At 38.8% G+C, this 24,151-nt stretch overlaps 2 protein-coding genes across 4 annotated transcripts in view; both read right to left on the reverse strand.

Annotated features, from left to right (window-relative positions):
• Nucleotides 1-24,151, reverse strand: part of LOC137260970 (rho GTPase-activating protein 39-like) — a 186,157-nt gene that overhangs the window by 25,098 nt on the left and 136,908 nt on the right. For all 3 annotated transcript variants that reach the window (XM_067798561.1, XM_067798560.1, XM_067798559.1), the window contains 3 exons: nucleotides 18,668-18,806; nucleotides 13,207-13,302; nucleotides 5,980-6,048 (listed from right to left, as the gene is read on the reverse strand). In XM_067798561.1, coding sequence (XP_067654662.1) covers nucleotides 5,980-6,048; nucleotides 13,207-13,302; nucleotides 18,668-18,806 — 304 coding nt within the window. The remainder of the gene's footprint in view (nucleotides 1-5,979; nucleotides 6,049-13,206; nucleotides 13,303-18,667; nucleotides 18,807-24,151) is intronic.
• Nucleotides 1-24,151, reverse strand: part of LOC137260980 (MOB kinase activator 3B-like) — a 357,679-nt gene that overhangs the window by 6,366 nt on the left and 327,162 nt on the right. The window lies entirely within an intron of this gene.

Raw genomic sequence — 24,151 nt, forward strand, 5'->3', positions numbered from 1 at the left:
CATGGGGTACTAGGGACCCACACTGTCATGGACTACACCCAAGGCTAGCATGGGGTACTAGGGACCCACACTGTCATGGACTACACCCAAGGCTAGCATGGGATAGTAGGGACCCACACTGTCATGGACTACACCCAAGGCTAGCATGGGGTACTAGGGACCCACACTGTCATGGACTACACCCAAGGCTAGCATGGGGTACTAGGGACCCACACTGTCATGGACTACACCCAAGGCTAGCATGGGGTAGTAGGGACCCACACTGTCATGGACTACACCCAAGGCTAGCATGGGCTTCTAGGGACCTACACTGTCATGGACTACACCCAAGGCTAGCATGTGGTACTAGGGACCTACACTGTCATGGACTACACCCAAGGCTAGCATGGGGTACTAGGGACCCACACTGTCATGGACTACACCCAAGGCTAGCATGGGGTACTAGGGACCCACACTGTCATGGACTACACCCAAGGCTAGCATGGGGTAGTAGGGACCTACACCGTCATGGACTACACCCAAGGCTAGCATGGCCTCTAGGGACCCACACTGTCATGGACTACACCCAAGGCTAGCATGGGCTTCTAGGGACCTACACCATCATGGACTACACCCAAGGCTAGCATGGGGTACTAGGGACCTACACTGTCATGGACTACACCCAAGGCTAGCTTGGATTGCCAGAATGTACCATCCATGGCATGAAGATTTGTCTGCCAACATGACAGATTCACAAAGATCAACATCGCCCTAACAAAAACTTCTGTCTGAAGGCCCAACTAGCAGGCTAAACATGTCAGTTTGAAGAGCTATGTTTCAGCTGGCAAGGAATTACCTGCGTCTACAGCATGTGGGCAAAAAGTCAAAATCAAACAAAGCGCCACATAGAGTCCTTTTCCATCTAGAAATGACCATGAACAAATGTGCAGAACATTGTGGGAAACTTCACGGCATAGTTTTGTCCATTCATAATCTACACAATGGCCCTGTCTGCAGGGGATGTGAAAAAAGGTTTCAAGGCTCCGATATTAACTGTATAAATACAGCACTTGAACAGCTAATTGATCTGACAAACAATGGGTCAAAGTCAAGTAGAGTTAACATGCCAATTTGAAGTACTGGTTCTCCTAAAGCTGGTTCACAGTTAGTCGAATAGGAAGCATGGTAAACAAGAACAGATTTATCTTAAAAAGATTGAAAGAAAAATTGATTTGAATGGGAAACTGTTTTAATTACAGATTAAGTGAGCATTATGTGCGGTTCACTGAAGTTTGAAATAACTCATGTCAATGCCTTTACCACAAGGCTACCTCGTTAACCCTGAAGTGCAGATACTCAGAACACTCAAGTACAAAAAAGAAAAGCAAAAGAACAAGATGATACTGAACAAAGATGCCACCAAATGGATTTGTGGATGGGTTGATGGATGGATGGATAGATGAGTGGGTAGGTGGAGGTGTGGGATATATGGACAGATAGATGGTTAGGTAGTGGGGTGAGTGGGTGGGTGAATGGGTGGGTGGATGGATTGTTAGGTAGTGGGATGGATGGACAGGCAGGTGGGTGGAGGTGTGGGATAGATGGACAGATGGATGGATGGTTAGGTAGTGGGATGGATGGACAGGCAGGAGGATGGATGGATGGAAAATATGTACTAAATTGGCAAAAAACAGACAAATAATGAATTGTTCATAGTCAAGAGATTTCTCAGTTGTATGAGAGTCTGGATGGACTGACTGGTGGATTCAGGCCAGATTCTTATGTGTCTGAAAAATCCAATGACATGTTTCAAGTTGAGATGTTTCTTAGCTGTAGTTGTGCGAGGAGGATGGAAAGAAGGTATGGACTGATTGATGGCAGGCCCTTAAGACGTAGCCTGATCTTGTCAAAATGTTTGAATTCAAGGGTTTCCTTCTATGAGTCGGGACCTCTCCATGTGTTACATCAAAGACACAGGAAACAGAAATAAGGACTGAATTTGTAAGCAAAACAATCTTGAAAATCGATACAATCTCATTAAGACTGAAATGAGGCTGACATGCTTGAGCTTTAAGGAGGCAAAAGCTGAAAAAGTTGCAGATATATTGATTAAAACATTTGAAATGCTTCAATCCTACTGCTGTTTCATGATGGAAAATGGAGATCCTTCCCAAGACTCTAACAATTCCTGAGGTTTTAATGCACATATGTTTATATGTGTAGGAAACATGAAGATCAGTGGGCATTTCCCAAAGGAAGAGGGCTTACTTTTCAATAATGCCTACGGGTCATGCTATATCCAACTTATAAACCGAAGATGTATACTTCAGATATAATTACAATATCAACTCAGATAAGACTGACAGCATGCGCATGTGCTTCACATGCGTTAACTGTGCCCTGCACATGCGCTGCTGTCTTGTGAGAAACACATGGTTCACACCGAGAAACAATCTTTCTTCACAGTGATCCTTCATAGCCAAGTCGAAAAAAATGCAAAGCCAAGAAGGGAAAAGTTATGAGTTCAAAACCAAGTGTTGGCATTACAGGTTGAAAATTGTCAAGAATGTCATATTTTACGATCATATTCAGTGATGGCAAAAGTCAAACTTCAAAACAAGTTCGGGGTCAGAGGGACATTATTAAGATAACGTTCGGGTCAGAGGTACATTATTTAGATATTTGCCTGAGGAAGCGAGATTGTATAAGATTTGAGGGATATTATGAAGTGTCTCTTCCCCACCCCTTGGTTTATGCCACTTCTAGCAATATTACAGCAGTATCAGGGCTTGGATACCTGGGATGGGCTTCACACATTGTACTCATGCGGGAAACCAAAACCAAGTCTTCAGCGTGAACAGTGAACCCTTTCACCACTTTGCTACCTCAGCAGCCCCTTGTGGTTGGTTCTTGGTTGGCTGCAATATTCAAACTATATGGCTACAATCTGTAAATAATCAAGTCAGACAATCATGTGATCAACCAGCCCCATATAATCCAGTAGGGGAAAGGAGAAAAGTGGGAAGGAAAGAAATTATGAGTAGTCTCTGTGAACGTAATTTCCTTGTCAGAATCAATAAATTTTTAATATGCTTTATCATGAAAGCAAGCACCTGCTACATAAGGACATAGAAACAAGTGTATATCATTCCACTTCCTTGTAAACATCAAAATTATTGGTAACTAAACGAAAATAACTGCACACAGTTTCTTAGAACAACACAATTAAAGGTCATTTGGGACACAGTCTAACTCTGAATACAAACTTTCTAAGTCCAGTGAAACCATGTCTAAATATTACCCCAAACAATTGTTTGACCTGTTGATCTTCAACACAGAGACTCAGTGTTCAAATTCAGCAGGGTCACTGTGTCCTTGACATTTGTAGCTGTAGTTTGCATTTCAAGGTCAGTTCAAATATTTAACAGTTAACACTGGGGTTGTGGCTCTCTTGCTTAATTCTGACGTTCAGGTAACAAATATCATGCATATTTTTTCAAAGACATTTTGCAACCTAAATCACATGACAACTCCATGCATGGACAATGACACTGAGTGAGTAAGTGGGTGAGTGAGTGGGTGAGGTGAGTGGGTGAGGTGAGTGAGTGAGTGAGTGAGTGAGTGAGTGAGTGAGTGAGTGAGTGAGTAGATGGGTGTCTGAGTAAGCGGGCAAGTGCAGTTTTACACAGCATTCAGCAGTATTCTAGCTATATGTCTGTAAATGATCGAACCAGACAATCCAGTGATCAACAACATGAGCATCGATCTGCACAATTGGGAACTGATGACATGTGTCAATCAATATAGCGAGTCTAACCATCCAATCCCGTCGCCTCTAACAACAATCATGGATGACTGAACATCAATTCCAACCTGGATCTTCAAAGGTTGTATGCAATAACAAAAGGCTGAAAAATCTGTTGCTTCATTTCAACCTATTCCAGTTGTGATATAAATGGTATGTAAACTGAAGTTCATGATGCCAATCACAGGATGGTCTGGTGTTGACTTCATTATTTCAGTTATGACTATACAGGAAGAAAACGTCTGATGAAATATACAAACAAAACGTCCCTTGGCTTGCTGTTGACGTTATTCCATATTTTCTGTATTACACAATAATAAAGGAGGTAATTACCATGGAAACAGGTACATGTGATGTTATTCACCAGCCCTACATATACGATATACTTACTGAGGGAAACATGAATAAGGAACACCAGTTCATGCCAGTGTTCCTCTATCATGCTAAGATTTTCTCCCCCATTCAAAGCTGGTGATGAAACATGAACTTTAAAGGAACACATGAATTTTTCTGTCTTTCTTATTTGTTTTTCTCAGTTTTTAACTGAAAGTTTACAGCTGTGTTTGTGGTTGTTAATCGGCAACCACTTGCTGCTCAGGTTGGTAATCTGTGACCACCTGCGGTTTAATAGGATATGTGTACCAGTAAGTTTGTGGTTAAACTAACGGCCAGTGTCAGAAAATACATAAATGTGGCAGGAGAATGACCAAAATTGTTCAGGAAACCTCACTTTCAGCTAAATTTTACCCCAATAACTGAGTCTGGGTCAGGCAATGCAGTGATTGTTATTATCAGAACAATCCCTGCTGTCTGGGTATGGTGACAATCAAACAAGTGAACTGACAACAACAGACAAGGCTAATAACCACCACACAGTCCAAAGACCATTTTTAACCTGGAATCATCACTGACTAGTGAATGTGAGTGAGTGAGTGAGTGAGTGAGTGAGTGAGTGAGTGAGTGAGTGAGTGAGTGAGTGAGTGAGTGAGAGTGAGTTTAGTTTTATGCCATTCTCAGTAATATTCCAGCTATATGGTGGCGGTCCGTAAATAATCGAGTCTGGACCAGACAATTTAGTGATCAACAACATGAGAATCGATCTGCGCAATTGGGAACCGATGACATGTGTCAACCAAGTCAGCGAGCCTGACCACCTGATCCTGTTAGTCGCCTCTTACGACAAGCCTAGTTGCCTTTTATGTCAAGCATAGGTTGCTGAAGACCTATTCTACTGCGGGACCTTCACGGGTCCATTGACTAGTGAGTGAAGATAGGTTTACATTGCTTTTAGTATTATTCCAGCAGTATCATGTTGAGGAACACCAAAAGTGGGCTTCACACATTGTACCCTTGTGGAGAATCAAACCCTGGTTTTCAGCAATACAATCAAACACTTTAACCACTAGGCTACCCCAGTTCCCCAGGAATGATAAAATAAGGAAGTCAGTGTATATGTACAGATCTCAGTGTCATTGGGTTATTGGATTAAGAACAGTGTTAATGCTAAATTGAAGGTGACCATCCAATCTCATCAGATTTCATTTGACCACTATTAGGTAATGTTGAATCTTATGAATGAGTGAGTGAGTTAGGTTCAATGCCTCTATGAACAGTGTATTCAACTCTACCATGGCATGTGAAAAGGTTAGGTTTTACACCAGTTTGAGCAATGTTTCCTGATAAAAACATTACCTGTCAACTTTTATTCAGGTCCTTAACTATTGAAAAGGCACTTTTAAAACATTCAGTTTAATGCCACAATCTGCCAGGTATATATCAGTGGTCTATAAATAATCCAGTCTGCATCAGACAATCCAGTGACTGCCTGATCCGTTTAATCTTATGACAAAAAATTATGGAGTAGTGGTGTGACGATGCAGAAAATTCACGATACGATACGTATCACGATACCTTGGAATGATACGATACGATTCGATACACATCACAATTTGCTATCTCCAGCTATTTTCTTTAGAAATGTACATTTTGATATCAAGTAACAACTGTGTAAATATTGACATAACCGTCAATTTCTGACAATTAACAATTCTGAGGTCAACGATACGTATCATAATACGAAAAAAGTATCGATATATGTATCGTTTGATGAAGTATCATGATTATCAATACTACGATATATCGCCTCAGCTCTATTTTGCAGATACACATCAATAAAAAAAATAACACAGACATACCTTTCGAGAGCTTCTTGGGCTGCTTTGACTTGAGTTCTTCAATGATCCTGCTCGTACATGTTCCCGCCTCTGTCGCCAAAACATGAGAAAACCATATAAAATAGTGACAGATGATACCAACAAACAGAGGGTTATTTCTGAATAGGAATGGGAGATAGTGTTGCCCATCATTGTAATCACAGCATTGGATAAACCATCCATGTTCACTGTCAGAAATGACATGAAATCCGCTCCCTCGCTCATTGCATGTCAGTTTCACACCATGAAATTTACAGGTTAAGTAACACACTTGTTGAGGTTGTGTAGTTGGTGAGTAATTTCAGTTTCATAGTTGCTCATGATTGACAACAATTCCAGATTCCACCATGTCTATTCATATCCACACTGAATTTAGTTCATTAAGCACGGCTGGTGGAACTGTGAATCAGTTTTTGTGACTAATGTCGTGTATGCATTTCAAATGCATATCTCAATCCATACATGAAATTGACTGTAAAACACACAAAGTCAGAGATGTAGTAATATCCTGCTGTTCACACAAAACACAAGTCACAGTGACGGATGAAACTCGAGACATCAAAGCTAAACCGAAACTAACACAACAAATGTCTGCTTCAAAACAGGAACTCATTATGTCATGAACAGGTCTGAAATCCTCGAAACAAAATCATAACTTCAACAAGCATCAATACTCCAAATATTCGCCAATCAGCAGCTATTCACAACTCCACTCCCAAAGAAATGAGAATTATAATCGGAAGATCAGCACAGCACTATGTCCTACAAACAATCCCATTTCTCGTCCCAACAAGCACTCATTGTTACTCCTTGCTGTTCCAAGCTCTGACTTTTCACAAGTAGTCTAATTTCTGTTAATAGCTGTCGATTTGCATCGTGAGCTGCCATCTATCCAGCAACAACATGGTGCACACACAACAAGGAAATGTCCCTTTCACAGCTGGGCTCGTCAGTGTCAACTAAGAATTCTGAATCTGTTTACATTTCCGGAAGGTCTGAAGTTCATCAGTTTGTTAACATAATGCAGAAGGCTTACACTACATTACCAAGATGCAGCATAGGTCGTTACTGCTGGTGCTGCATAAACTCCGTGAAATTCATGAAAAGTACACAGCTTCCAATCAATGTCCTTGTGATTACATGTCGAAAATGATGAAAAGGTTTCAGGTTCAATAAAACGCAGTACTTCCAGATCACGTCGTAAATATTCTTAAATGGGAGTTTATTCAGCCAGCACAGCACCAGCTATTTATTAAGTGTACAACAGGCTTTAAGCTTCCTCTCGGAAACTAACTTCACCTCAAGCAAGTTGGTGCATAAGCATTGGGTCAGAATGGCTATTTGTACAACACCTACTTAACTCGATGGCTCCTTAGGCAATGAATACTGCATGTTATATTCAAATCCAACCTTCCTTGGCTGAGTATTATAGTATTGAGAACACTTTCTTAATGAAATCAGCATGCTGCTCTGTAAGACTTCTGAATAAATCTTACTACTATTCATGAAACACTCTGAGATCCTGTATCTTTTTTTACAAATTTAAACTATTTATCAAACAAATTCTAGTTAAACGGATTTTATATTCTGAAACTAGGAAATTGACTTTTTAAAATACATATTCATATTTAATAGCCTCTCAGGTTTGACTATACCCATGTATGTTGCATGTCAATATCAGAATGAAACCTATTTCTGCAGTTGACAAGGCAGATAATTATTCATCTGCATCTGACAGGTATATTTGCCTATTTATATGGCTCTTTGGCCCCCCATGGAAATAAATCTATTCTTCTTTCTGCATATTATTCTGAAAAATCAACTTAAACTAACAAGGTTGCAGTTTTACATTTTCAGGAAATAAATATAATATAAACTCACAAATTACACTTTGTTAACTTTCAGATCTATATAGACATACCAACAGATCTATATCACTTATCACTTATAAAATAATTACAAATAGGTTTCAGGAAGACAATATCATTTTTTCAGAACTGGCATTGAAAGTACACTTAAAGGAACACATATAAATGTATTCTAACAAAAAGAGCAAATCTGAAAAACATTCACTGCAAGAGTATCATCCTTGTCTGTATCTTTACTGTAAGTAATCTATATGTCGATAAATACTACTTCCACACAACAAATCATTAGTAATAAATCATATATCAAAATGTCTCAGATTAGGTGAAGGCCATCTACAGTCCAAACAGTATAAATCCATGCGCATGTCTCCAAAACAGAAATATACATCTGCCAGTCAGCATCAACATCCACAACTGCTGGAGCTGCTATTACACTGGATTCACCTCTGTGTCATAACCACTTGTCACAAATGCACAGCACAAGTATCCTGGTCACTTAAACATTTTTTTCCATGCTGACTTCGTGCGTTGTCCATGTTGCACCATATTGATCCACATAGACACACTGTCATCATTTGCAGACTAGCAGTCCCTGCCTTAGCATCAATTTCAAGGTCTGAAAATGTGTGACTTCCTCCCATGGTGCATGTCTGGCGACAGATAAAATGTCAGTCGACATCCTACTGTCGTCCGGCTCCATTGAATTAACCTCTAACCCATCTTGGCGACTATTTACACACCAAACCAACCCTAACACAAAATGAACAAGTCTTTTGTCACAGAACTTCAATATTTGTCAATGCTGAAGGATCACATGTCAGTCAGCGAGAAGATTGACAGCTACTGATCATTCATCCACAGTAAAGCATGTGTTGTGAATGTTTTCGAAACAGTATATCAGAGACCTCCCTTTATAATAGCTCCACGTATTACTTTCAACAGATTCCCCAATGAATCATCAAGTTAAATATTGAAATAAAAACATATAAAAAACACAGTGATTGTATTTCAAACCAGCTCAATCACACATATTTCTACTTTAAAACTTTAACAGAAATATCACATTTCTATTCTAAATGGAGACAGCTGTTATTTTCAAAGGACATAAGAATGAATCATCACACTAACAGTAAATTTTCAAAATAACTTTTGACAGCAGTTATCAAATTAAAACCAATTCAAAACAAAAAAGGCTGGTTTTTTTTTGACATTTCACAATGGTGTTTCAACACTTATATGAATACTCACAAATGTAAACCATGCTTTACAAAGCCATTAGCACTTGCTAGTATTTTTCAAATATTTAATTCATGAATCATTTTCCAACAATGACTTGTCCTCGAGGTCATGTCCCTTGGATCCAACACCTATGATTCAACAACAATTCAAAATACCCACGGAAGCAAGATTCCATCAGGAGATCTATTTTCACAAATTCACATCCAATACTTTGCACTGGTTTGCAACACATCACATTCCAACATCTAGGTAAATACATCACAGTTTAATCCAAAAAAGGTGTTTTTCAACTACGAATCCACAAAGAAGGGAAATTTCTTCAAATTTTGATTTTTTGTATCCCATGTCCCAAGATTTAAACTTTTTAAAGAGCCAGTTGAGGTCAACAGCATCAGACTTCTCGACCATGGCACTGATTGTCAACTGCTGATCTCAAACTTGACTTCTTCAAGTGTGCTTGTATCTACCATAAATGTTCTAACAAACATCGAAGAACAGGTGGCCAAGTAATCTATAGCTATGTGATTCGATGAGAAGAACTGTGTGGCTGGAACTCATAAACCTGTGATTGTTAGTACCCAGTTTGTCAAAATTATGTTTCAGTCAGTCAGTCAGTCAGTCAGTCAGTCAGTCATTTTTATTGTTGACTACCTCACTCAGAAATTATTTCCGCAATTGGTGGAAGTTTGTAAATAATCGAGACAAGACAATCCAGTGATCAACAATATGAGTGTCGCTCTACGCAACTGGGATACAATGACATGTCAACCATAGTAGTGAGCCCAGCTACCTGACCTGATTTTAGAATATGAGGTATATTTCATGTTTATTTGCCCAAAATATTATGAGTGAGTGAGTGAGTGAGTGAGTGAGTGAGTGAGTGAGTGAGTGAGTGAGTGAGTGAGTGAGTGAGTTAGTTTAGTTTTACAACTCACTCAGCAATATTCAACCTGCATGGCGGCGGTCTGTAAATAATGGAGTCAGGACCAGACAGTCCAGTGACCAACAACATGAGCATTGATGTGTGCAATTGGGAACCGATGACATGTGTAAACGAAGTCAACGAGCCTGACCACCCAATTCCTTTAGTCGCCTCCTATGACAAGAATAGTCGCCTTTTACAAGATAGGTTGCTGAAGGCCTATTCTACCCCGGGAACCTACACGTTTCCCACAATATTATGATTTAAAAACAAGATATATGTTAAATATTGACTTAAAGATTGCAATTCTCACATTCGGCTTTTTTACAAAGGCATTTATTTATACATGTAAGCAAAATATATTAAAGAAGCGTTTATACGACATAGTGCATTATTACTGTAAACATATAGAAACATGTTCTGGTCATTGTGCACATCATTCCTTTGTACTGTATTATACACATATGTGCTTTCTACAGAATAATATACATACATACATATTGCTGGATTAATATAGGTATTATATTTGCTGGAGTAATGCTTAAAGCTGTGTAAAAGAAAACCTTACTTCCTGACTCACTTATGTTGGTAACTACGGTACGTCAAGCCCCAACTGGGGACAGACACCTTGTGAGTCATCTTCTTGTCATTTCTTTGTTGTACATAGGTTTTCATGCAGGTTTATCAGAGTGAATGAAGTATCTGTCTGTCCACCCAAGCTTACAGCCCCTGTTATCTCACTGTCCTACTATAGGACTGACTCATCAGTCTCAGTACTGATGCTACACCTGTAATCACCAAACTCCTGGTTATAGAGCATTAATTATAGTAAAATCTTGATACATGAATGGGTTGACAAGACTAAAAATATGATGGAGGTTTTATGTCCTGATTGTTTTGCTTCACAGCACAAGAACGATTACCATCTGGAAAAGTCAACTTGGAACAGTTGAGTCAAACTGACTTTGTAAGATGATCAATTACTCCATAAAGTCTCCTCATATACATACAATAGACACGCTCTAGTTTAGACCTTTTGATCCCATCCCATTGAGTTGAATTGGATACTAAATTCTTTCAGACAAGCATGCGGTGATTTACATAACTTAACACAACAGATTTTTTACAACAGTATTTGGCAATCTGTATACCTATACTACTCAAAAGAAGTTAAGGAAGTTACAAACAGTACAGTGTTATAACATAGACAACTTTTATGGATAAAAACATCTTTTATTTTTCCTAAGAACGATATTTTGGTATAGATACTGTTGTCTCTCTTGCTTGAAAACGTGGCACTCACAAAATAACAGAAGCTGTAATCCTTGAAGGTTGTCTGTGTTATAACACTGTACTGTCCAGATGATTATTATACCTGCCAGCTCCTAAGAGGTCAGGACTGTGTTGTTTCTCGTAACAACAGATGTAGGGATAATTTAAACCAGCCAGCTTGAAAATTTTCCTTAGAAAACATGTAATATGATAAAAACACTGAACTGTTTAGACTGAAAACAGTATCATCAAAATTGTGTAGATGTCAAAGTGAAACTCATGCTCATTAACTGACAAAGCAGCGGTGATAGATTTTTACATTCATAAGGTGAGTGAGTGAGTGAGTGAGTGAGTGAGTGAGTGAGTTAAGTTTGTAAATGCACTCAGCAGTATACAAACAAGCTATATGGCGACGGTCTGTAAATAATCAAGTCTGGACCAGACCATCCAGTGATCAACAGTATGAACATCACTCTACGCAATCGGGATACAAGTCTCGTCAGTTGACTCTTAAGACAAGCATAGGTTACTGAAGATCAGTTCTAACCCAGATCTTCACAGGTTTCTTACAGGGTGAGGATTCAAACTCAGACTTTAAGAATGATAAGTAAACGCCCGAACCTCTTGGCCACACAACATAAGGCATCCAACAACACGAGGATCAAGGGCTAATGGCTAATGGCTAACAGGATAAACAGGACGCTCACAACAGGATCTCTCTAATTAAACCAACATCACACACAAGACCTTGACCTAAACATAACTTTGTAATGTGAAACGTCAAAGTGTCATCAGTGACAACAGAAACACATTAAGTCTGACACTCCTAGTTACCACACAATTAAGTCATAGAAATTTTATAAAGAACTGCTTGCAAGGCAATTGTTTCTGCAATATTCCAGCAAGAAACATGATATACACACTGTACAGCTCGAACCTGGGTCTTCAGTGTGACAAGTGGATACTTCACGAGGCTATCCGACACTCTCATATATAAGAAATTATAAAACCTGTGTGAACTCCTTCCTATATGATAATTTACACGGCAATCTCTTTTGACCACTGCTTCCATCAAACTTCCTACTGATGCTGACAATATGTGATGACATTTAGAACCTTAATAAACCGTAATGAGATAGACATGAACAGTGACGTGGAAGCTTGATGTCCATTATTGGAGAATACGTCAAAGAACATGATTTGATTTAATTGTTAATATAAAACAAGAATATACATGAGACCTATTACAGTATCAGAGTATACGTTAAACTTTGGTAGATTGTTTGTTGTTAAATGCCACACTCAGCAATGTTCAAGCCATATGGCAGCAATCTGTAAATCTGAACCAGACAATCCAGTGATCAACATGAGCATCTATGCAATTGGGATACAATGACATGTATACGTGAAAGAAAATGTCAAATTATGTATGAAATTTATGAACTATTATGCAGAGACATCTAAATATGATAAACAACTTTCACTGGCAACAATGAGTTCAACAGGATACCACAGCTTGTTTAACTAGTGCTCTTTCCATTTACAACCTTCAGACTTACAGAGTGTGATGTAAAAGACTCATTTTGTAATGGCCTAGTGTCACTGAGTATGGTTTTACGCCACTTTTCATAATATTCCAGTAACATCATGGCAGAGTACACAAGAAATGGGCTCCATACCCATGGAGGGTATCGAACCTGGGTCTTCGGGGGTAACGAGCGAATGCTTTACCCACCAGGCTACCCATCACTCTGTAAGTTCCCCAAATAGGTACAATGTGTGAGGCTCATTTTCTAGTGTCCCCCGCCGTGATATTGCTGGAATATTGCTAGAAGCGGCGTAAAACCAAACTCACTCACTCTGTATGTGTTAAGGTTGTGTTGGAAATTGAAACAGATTATGACATACCGATTGTCTGTCTGGCGTTTGTGTGCCCATTTCACATTTGACAGATGTGAGTCGTGCTTCTTCACCGCCCCGAACCTCTGTGTTCTGTTTCAGAGTCTGGAAAACAATAACACAATACATCAGTCATCAGAAACAAAACAGTAACTCATTCCAACAAATTCTGCATAACAACTTCCTTCATTTTTGTGACAGCATGGTTTTGATTCAGAATCTTGTACCCTTGTCAATGAAATTACCTCAGTCGTCAGACACAAAACAACTCAATATCTCAATCATCAAAAATCATTACTGATGAATGGAATAAACACATGGACATTTTATATGATGGACTGATGGATATGTGGATGGGTGGGATGATGACTCGAAAAAAAACCAGATGAAAATGAGAATCACAAAAATATAACATTGATTGTGGGATGTCTGGCATCAGGAATGTTTTTGGATAGAGGAATAATCACCTTCATTTTTTGGATCAAGAGTCTGATTCTAAAACCTCTCTTCAAAAACATATATTAGTAACCAGTGTCAGTTCCGGTGTACCATTTTTGCTTTGAACTTACTGATACAATGAGGGTAAACTTTAAATTTGGCTGTCTCGTCTGGAAACAGACACCTGGTTCCTGTTGTACCTCCTGTGACTCAGTGACAATGGCAGTAAACGGAATCAACATTTCCTCCATACATCTATCTCTCGGGTCAGTCATATTTGTGTGACTGGTCACACAGTGAGTGAGTGAGTGAGTTTAGTTTAGTTTTACACCACACGCGGTACTATTCTAGCTATACAGTGGTGGTTTGTAAATAATTGAGTCTGGATTCAACAATCCAGTGATTGACAGCATGAGCATATAGTGAATGAGTGAGTGAAAGGGTGAGAGGGAGGATGAGTGAGTGAGTGAGTGAGTCAGTGTGTGTATGTGCGTGCGCACACAGGCATGTGAGTGGGTTTGGTGAGTGAGTGAGTGAGTGAGTGAATGGGTTTTGGGTGGGTGAGTGACTGGGTTAAATTGGGTGAGTAAGTGAGGAAAAGAGTACACGGTAAGATAGGAAGGGGGGAAGGGAGATTTAATATTATGTTAAACACTATTCTAGTTATAGCCTGAAATGATTGAGCTCTTTTAGTTGAACCACGCTGGTAATGACAAATCCAGAAACGTAATCAAGGAAAAACAGGACTTGACAACACAATCAAAGATTCACCCAAGGGGCACAACTCTGTACAGACAATTGCAGAGCCTCAGATAACAGAGACAACGTCACCCTGTAACATTACACTTTCTGTATAGACCTGTTCAAGGAAATATATGGATCAAAGAATCTTATTCTTTCATGTATTCTGATACATAAAGTCACTAAATATGTAGAATTCATATCTCCAGTGAATATACAAAAAGATCCAGGTCTATTTGTCATAAGAGGAGACAAACTGGAATGGGGGCTGAAGCTGACAAACTTGGTCAAATCATCATCATTTCCTCACTGTGTATAAAGATGCTGCTGATGTCAATCACTCAACTGTCTGGTCTGATTCAGATGCAACTGTTTCCAGGCCACCACATAACACGAATACTGCTGATGTTGGCATCAGACCTCCAACAAATAAAACTTAACAAAACTGAGTGACAATAAAGAAAGTATGATCTGTTTGATTGGCATTTTAGAAGTTGATGGATAATAGAAAAGTATAATATTTTATGGATGACGTCTTTGTTTCTATGATGCGACGTGTCGGTATAGCCTCTCATATCTTTCTTATACTCTTGCTTGAAAATGGTATAAGAAGCTATACCAGAACGTCTCATCATAGATATAAAGAAGTAGTCAGCCATAAATTATAATGCTTTTCTAATAAAGAATAATAAATAATAATAATAAATAATAATAATAAATAATAATAATAAATAATAACTTCCTGGCATGTAACCTTACGTCCATATTTATTGGACTGTGATCGCAAGTTTGTAAAAGTGGTCCTATCATTAACATAAGCATTACATGATATATTATATCATTAAAATACCTACTTTTATTGAAGGCACACTACAGGAATGACTCATGTTTACCATTCATGCATTTTTATATTATTTTCTTTTTTTTTCAGCTGATGTGTGTTTGTGTTGTTTCAGTAGCACTGAGTCGATTCGTTTGAAATAGTTGCACAACAAAACAAACACACATACAAGGAAATCCCTGAAGAAAAAACCCAGGAAGGTTTGAACTATTTAAACTATTCAACAAGCCTCTGTCATGTCCTGCAAGACATCCTCTGTGGTTTAGTGGACAGAGAATCTGCCCATTGAGGAATGTCTGTGCTTAATCCAGCACTGGGGCAGTGCAGTGGCCTAATGGTAAAAGTGTACACTTATAACATTGAAGAGTCGGGTTTGATTCCCTATATGGGTACAATGTCTGAAGCCTATTTCGGGTCTCTGTGCCATGACATTGCTGGAATATTGCTAAAAGTCGCATAAAACCACACTCTCTCATACAACCAAGGCCATGCCATATGTCAAACACGATAAAAGATAGTACTTGATGTTGCCTGCCTGGTGCTTGACTATGCACATTAAACAAGTGTTTGCCACTAACATGGCAATGTCCCCCACCGTTAAAGAAGAATGAAATGTTTATAACGTTTATTTTTGCTCACACACAAGATGCGTTAAGTTAAAAGTGGACAAAGTGTTGTGGTCATATTGAAAATAAGATCAAGGTAACCCAAATCAGCTGGTGTTTGCACAATCCCCTAATGCAGACTCATAATATATAGGCTGTTACCAAACTGAAGAGATCAAATAATATAGTTCATGAAATATGTTGAGTGTTTAAAGTGTTCAAAGTGTCATAGTGACCTTGACAATAAGCTCAAGGTCACCAAAACTGACTGGTGTATGTGTGATTCCACAATGTAGGCTGTCATCAAATCTGAAGAAAATGGGTACAATAGTTTATGAGATATCGTGTTAACAAGAATCTGAAAAGTGGCCAAAGTGTCATGGTGACCTTGAAAATAAGGTAAAGGTCACCAAAACTGACTGGTGTATGTGTTATCCCCCAGTGTAGGCTGTCATAAAATTTGAAGATATTGGGCGCAATAGTTCATGAGATATCGTGTTAACAAGAATCTGACGTGGCCAAAGTGTCATGGTGACCTTGAAAATAAAGTCAAGGTCACCCAGACTGACTAGTGTATGTGTAATCCCCCAGTGTAGGCTGTCATAACATTTGAAGATATTGGGCACAATAGTTCATGAGATATTGCGTTAACAAGAATCGGGACGTACGCACAGACACTGCCAAATACACAGTCCCCCATTCCATGTTGTGGCGGGGGACAACAAGGACTGGTCACACTTACCATGTAACCATGTTCTCCTGGTGTTTGAGTCCAGAGACTCAAAGAATTCACTATTAACACTAGAGTTAATCACTTACAGGAGATACTGCAACAGTGTTTGCTGGCTAATGTCATACTCAATAATATTCCAGAAAACATGATGCATAAGTATCGATTATGATGATGTGTGTCATCCAAGTCTGCAAGCCAGACCACCTGATCCCTGTAAGTCGCCTCTTACAACATGCATGGGTTACTGAAGGCCAGTTCTATCACAGCCTGTGACATAGTTTTACTGTTGTGAAATGTTTATATTGCCCTAACGAAGGAACAGAAACAAGATGTTCCTATCTCCTAAGCTAACACAGCAGCAGTCACATCCTATGTAGAGTCAGTGCAATGCAGTTGAACTGCTGGGTGTGTATATTTGTTCCAATGAGCTTGGTAGCCAAGTGTTTCAATTGTTTTGCTTGTCATGTCAAAGGTCTGGGTTTGAATCCCACACTAGTTCAGTTTGTGAACCCCTTGTGTCCACCATCCCTACCTCCTTCAGTGACATCACTGTAATTGTTAAAAGCTCTCAAATGTAATCAAGTTTTTGTTCACCAAATCAAATGTGTATCAAAGAATTTTCCCTGTTCAACATGAAGGATGTTTATTTAAAATCATAGCTGTGATAAACATACCAACATTTCAGCCTGAATCTTATGTCATGTCACTTAAATCTCGATGCAACTGATGTAAGATGAAAAGATTTCCTCATCTGGAAATCAAAAGACAGCTTCTGCTTGCCACAGAAAGAGTTGTCTCCCCTAGACCAGTGCATAGACCAAGCCAAAAATACTTATATCATTTTTATTCCAACAAATTATTTCAGACTTCAACAGGACGCCTTTATTTTTTCTCTACAGTCTTGACTAACAGACTTGATGGAAGGGAAAGTGATATAGTTCAAGGACAGTGTAAGCATTTTTTAATGTAATCTTCATCGTTAATATCATTACGAGAACAATCATAAAGGTAGTAATAAAGACATATTATTCACATCCATGGAAATTTAACAATAGTTTCATGACAAGATGTTTTTGTGACCTCATATATCATAATTTCCTGCTACATCACAACAGACAGACAATCCAGTGATTATGAGTGCAGTTCACATCAAATCTGGTTGATGAGCCGTATGTCATATGACAACCATAGGTAATAATAGACCACTTCTAACCTAGTTACAAGCTAGTTATTGGATCAACAAGATATCTTCTAACTCCAGTCCTCAAAAGGTCATTCTCCAAAGATCATCTCTTTACAAAATTGTATTCTACTGATATTCCTGTTCTTGATTAAGAGAGGTTTAAAGAGTATGTGATCTAAACTACCAGAACCTCCACTTGAATGAGTGAATTTAGTTTAATGCTGCTATAAGCAATATTCCAGCAACATCAGAGCGGGGAACACCAGAAACTGACTTCTCCCAGTGTATATCCATGTGGGGAATCCAACCCTTCGACATGATGAGCAAACGCGTTAACCACTAGGCCACCCCATCGTCCCCCATTTTTGTGGAAGTCGTGGTGCTTGAGTATGTTAGAAGTGCATGGTTCCGAGAGTGGTTTGAATCCCACAAGAGACTCAACCCTAAGATGAACTGTAACCTGTTCAAACAAGGTCTAATTCCAAATGCAACACGTGTTGAACGTACATGCTGAGAACATACATCACACTACAGTGAAGAATTACAGTAGGTCACAACACAAAATCACTCATTCTCTTCCTGACGAAGGAGGAGCTCATAACTAAAATGGTCTACTACATCCATGCTGATAACATTACAAGTTATGAATATGATCAAGATTATCTGAACATGAAGGGGAACTTCAGATTCCGATGGAGACGTGTTTGTGAGTGACATTAGATTTACTCCACACTCAGCAATATTCCAGCCATATGGCGGCGGTCTTAACTCTGGACCAGACAAGCCAGTTATCAACAACATGAGTATCCATCTACACAGCTGGAATACGATAACATGTATCAACCATGTCGGTGAGTTTGACCAACCGATCCCATTAGTCACCTCTTACAACAAGCATGGGTTAGTGATGAAACTGTATCAAGACTCACCTGTAGTTTAGCTAGTGGAATGATGTCACAATTCTGTGGTCGGTGCCACACCGTCTTCTGACTAGTGGCATTGTAGTAATAGAACCGGGACGTGTTCGGGTCAAACAGCTCCCACCACTGGTTATCATCAGTCTTTTTACTGTAAACAAAAAACAGAACACTCAGCAAGGTGCTTAATGAGATAATTAAAAGAATTCCAAAAAATCTAACTGCACTTAGGGTAAAAAAAGACAGCTGCAAAAGAACTGGAAAAAATATTAATTTTCACCAATCTCAAATGATGATGATGATGATGATGATAATGATGATGACGGCGACGATAATGATGACGATGACGACGATGATGATGGCAATGACGACTGTGCTGATAATGATGATGATGGAGGGTTCCAAATAAAATTTTGATATACCTTTAAATCTTAAATAAACCTTTGAAAATAGCTTTTTCTGAGATCTACAGGTTTATCTTAAAATAACCTCAAAGCTTCAAAAGGCACAGGGTGCAATCATCTAAGGAAGACAACTCTTTCAAGACCAGCATCCCCATACACCTCTTCATCAAAAACATAATCTTCAATTATTCAAATAATGAGAACAGCTTTCACACAAATTCCCAGTTCAACTTTGATGTGGATGTAATAAATTAAATCATCACTGTTGCAATATTAAAGTGAGGACGGAAAGCACTGAGCTGAGTGAAATGAACGGGAGCTGCTGAAGCAGATGATGACAGTGAAACCAGGGGGGCAGTATGAAATGGTTCCCCTCATGAGCTAGTATGTGAATGATTGCATGAGACGGGTAGCTGTCAGCTGTGAGATTGGCAAGGTTCTGGAGTAATCTGATTGCTAAAGGTGTGTGGGAGATGTGTCTATTTACAATGACAAGCAGGAATCAATTTCACGAACACCAGTGGTTGTGAAATGAATTGAAACGGTGGAAATGCAAAACTGATTATTTCCGAATGAAAAACATATCAATGCTTTCTATTTATAGCAGTTCCTAATATGAATTGAAGTTCGATTTTCTGCAAAAATAGTTTTTGTGTGTAATATTTCCACAAACGTCAATCTGATGTCTGCATCAAGAATAATTACACAACACTTGATTTCTTCTGTCACAATGAATCAAGGTAGCTGTGTAGATGGTTCGCTACTCATACAGAAGATCTGCTGTTCAAATCTAGCCACTTTCTTGTAGAGTGTGGTGGTACAGCCGAATAGTATTTACTAATTTGGCCAGTTTGATTCTGAAAATATTTACTAAAATATTGATGCTGCTACAACAACGTAATGGACATAACTGATTTATGTCAGGGTTTTAGATTTATTCGTTTGGTTGTGTATTGTTTCACTCTGCACAGAGCACTATTCAAGCCACACTGCATTCAGGACTCAAAGCACAACAATTATATCAACAAATTAACTGGTTAAGTTAGGGGAAGCACTCATAAAATGTCAACTGTGACGAAAATGACCAAGATGTTGATTGTATGGATGAATCTTTTTTAATCTTTTCCACACAACGTTTGGGGGTCATTCCCATTCCCTTCATCAGGTCAACTGACAGTTGATACTATGACGTCGACCCTATGACATTGTCAGATTGTAGGTTTATTTTCGTAAAAATTGTGCACCGTGTATACTAGCGGAAAGTGGAAAAGAGGTGAAGAGTTGCTGAAGTGAAGAGTGAGTGAGTGAGTTTAGTTTTACGCCGCACTCAGCAATATTCAAGCTATATGGAGGCGGTCTGTAAATTATTGAGTCTGGACCAGACAATCCAGTGACCAACAACATGAGCATCAATCTGCGCAATTGGGAACAGATGACATGTGTCAACCAAGTCAGCAAGCCTGACTACCCGTTAGTCGGCTTCAGTGAGGAAAAAATCACCAATGAAAACAAAAAACAGGTGGCAATACTCACACAACCAGATTTATTACTGATTTTTATTTGAAGCAAACCACACTTGTCTCGCTATTATGAAAATAATGATATCAACACGGCATACTTTAGCAGTCCCTTCAATTAATTCAAGTTCCTCTAGATATGCAGATTTATCATAAGTTTGAGACTTTTGTACTCATAAAAATTATTTTTCCCGAGTTGAGTTCTTAATGACTACTTTAAATGGTTATTTGTTTTTGTTTGATGCTGCACTCAGCAATAATCAAACTGAACATTTGTCTGCAAATCACTAAGTTGAGATAAGGCAATCCAGTGATTGACATCATGAGCATTTAGCTGCAGTATCCAGACATTTCATATGTCAGTTTGTGAGTCTGGTAAATTGCCCATTTGAATAGAATACTGAACAGCAAAAGAAACACAAGTTTCGAAACAATCAATTCTTATAAAAGTAAGCATTAATGGTTACGTCCTCTATCTAAAAACTGGACAAAAAAAAGTTGCGTTACTTTTGCTGTTCAGTAATCTTCAGCTATATGTTACAGGGTGTCGGCTTCATGTGTGTGTGAGTGAGTGAACCTGGGTTAATGCCCATTTTAACTTCTTCATTTGTATTACCATTAGTGCAACTGGGTACTCAAAATGTAATACCAATTAATGATGCATGTCAGCCTACACATGCAGGCATGTTTTAGTATGATATTTAACGCTTAACATAAAAATATACAAAAATTGAGCACATAAACAAACCCTTACTCTGATAGTAAATGAAAACGCACAAACACCACAGAAGCATCTGTAACCCTGTACCGTAACACTGACAGGATAGGACGAGCCTGAGAGGAACCTGCAACTGTCATTACATACTTGAAGTGTTCTTCAAGGCCTCTCACGCTTGTTAATTGCTAATAGATGCCATGAAGTCGCTGTGTACAGATCAGCAGTGTAGAATATGACACTGTGTAGAAGGTATATTTGTTCATAGTAGATGAATAAGTTAGTATAGGGCACTGTGTGGAGTACTGAAGACTCCCTACACTGTGGGGAAACAAATGATTTTTTTTATTTTCTGGATGGGCAACCAGAGTTTGTTGGGGCAGTGGGGTAGCCTAACGGTCAAAGAATAAGCTCCTCACACCCAAGACCTAGATGTGACTACCCACATGGATACACGATATTAATGTAATGTTGCTAAATTAGCAGAATACAACCTCACTCACTCACTCATTTGACTTTTGAATGACAATCTGAACAGTACTGTCGACTCCATACACTGTTGGAAACAAATGCTTTCATACTGTAGTTGGGCTACTGGAGTTTAAATATGACACTGCAAAGAGTACTATTAACACTGTACACAAACACTTCTCCACAGCAGAAAAGCCTGCCTCACAGACTCTAAAGAAAATTGTAAAGAAAGAATCTAACTCATTAAGGAAAACTTGGCACGTCTAGATTTTGCTAATGTTTTAGGGCTTTTGCTCAAGTGTATGTGTGTTGTGTGTGTTGTTTTGTCTTTTTGTCTTGTGTGTGTGTTTTGGGTTTTGGGTTTTTTCGTTTTGTGTATGTTGTGGATTTTTTTTGTTTTGTGTGAGAGTTCAGTGTGTTGTTTTGTCTTGTGTATGCTGTGTGTTTTGTTGCTCCGCCTGCATTACCCTGGAGCTGCTGGTATTTGTACACATTGACAGAAGCTGCTAATCAGCTGCAGGTGAATTACAGTACATCTTACCCTACGCCAGTCTGTGCTTCATGGAAACAGATGTAGATGCCTGCATCAAATCTATCATGCTGGCAGAACATATAATCAACTTGGAGCAACAATTACTTGCTGCTCTATACGAAGAATAAATTTCCATGAGACTACATGCAATTTGGTTCTTTGACGATTTCTCACAAAGATGAAGGCCCATAATCTGACATTCAGCCATGCAATACTCCAGCAGCTGCCATGGTTGGAGTTTACATTTCACAACTTGACGAACAATCATCTATGTTTTTACCCACATTTCAAAGAGAGTTGTGCAACACTTGCTCAAAAGCTCAAAAGGGCTGCTACATTTAAGGCTCCAGAAAAGGTTTTAAAGAGTTTCATGGTAGTCATGTGAGAACTTTTCCAAATTAGACAAATTTGTGAATAAAATGATGTTCGATGCAATGTTGAAGTGTAGCGTTATCAGACTTTTCCAGAGTGAGTGAGTAAAGTATTATGCTGCTTTTGGCAATATTCCAGCAATGTCATGGCAGGGTACACCAGAAATGGGCTTCATATTGTAACAAGGTGCGGAATCAAACCCAGGTCTTCCGTGCAACAAGCGAATGCTTTAACCACTAGGCTACCACACCACGTCAAGGCTTTTCCAGACAAATAGTTGACTTGCCTTTGCATGTGTTCATACTACGACATACCCTTACCCTCATAAACCACCTAGTATCGTCACTACTTACCAGTTATTCATAAACATCTGATAAAACAGTTTTGCCTTACGCTGAGCAATATAGCAGCAATATACAGTAAACAAAACAAGAAATTTTCCATTATTCTCTCAGTTTGTTCAATTTGCATCAGCCAATCATAAGCTTAAATAACATGTTGCATTTACTGCACGTGCTGTTGGATGGTCCATTGAAGTAATAATTGAGTGTAACAACTTGGCACCCATCCAAACCCTCAAATAATCTGATAATGAGAACAAAAATCTAATGTATTTCTTCCATTGTATTAATCATTATACAAAATGTCACCACTAACTGATAAATGAAAAAACAATTTTGTTAAAATATTTTTTCAAAACATCTACATCATAAATATGGAGGAATGGACATAGACTGTGTGACACCAAATTAAATCAGTCACTATCACAGCATGAAATGCTCCAAATATACTTATCAGCATGTGATGGAACCACATTTAGCATGGTCGAGATATATCATGAATAGAACCCCTTAGTTTCCTGCGAGTATCTGCAATCACCATGATAAACACATGGTATTGCACAGTGTTGTAGCAATGCGAGTCTGTAAATATTTTGATGATGTGGACCGATATGAGCAAGCAATCAGCATGAAATGGACGAGATGGAAATGTCAGAGATCAAGGAACTGAGATGATCCACAAATCATCTTTACCTTGTCTTAAAATAACCACAATTTACCGGCTCTGCCCTTTGTTTGGTTCCATCCCTATCCATTCTGTTTTGAATGCCACTGCATTTATGTGAAAGTTTGTTTGTTGTTTAATGCCACCTTTGGTACCCACAGTCACTATTCCACTCAGCTTTTGATAGGGATAATATGATATGTCATTTTTATTTGAATACATACTTGACGCACAATGAATCAGGTCTGTGCATTATGGCAAGATGCAAACATTCCTTTAAAAAAATGGCAAAGATTATCTCTATCAAGTCAATACAGGCCAGTGATTGATATCATGAGGTTCATCACAGGCTGTCTACTAGCCTGACAACTAGCTGCAGTTGCAGTAAACTTGCTGTAACCTGGAAACCACACATGGCCTCCATTGATATCCACATGCTTATATCTTTAAGTCTGCCATGATATTGGCATAATGATCAAC

The sequence above is a fragment of the Haliotis asinina genome, chromosome 14, assembly GCF_037392515.1.
Source record: "Haliotis asinina isolate JCU_RB_2024 chromosome 14, JCU_Hal_asi_v2, whole genome shotgun sequence".
Lineage (NCBI taxonomy): Eukaryota > Metazoa > Mollusca > Gastropoda > Lepetellida > Haliotidae > Haliotis > Haliotis asinina.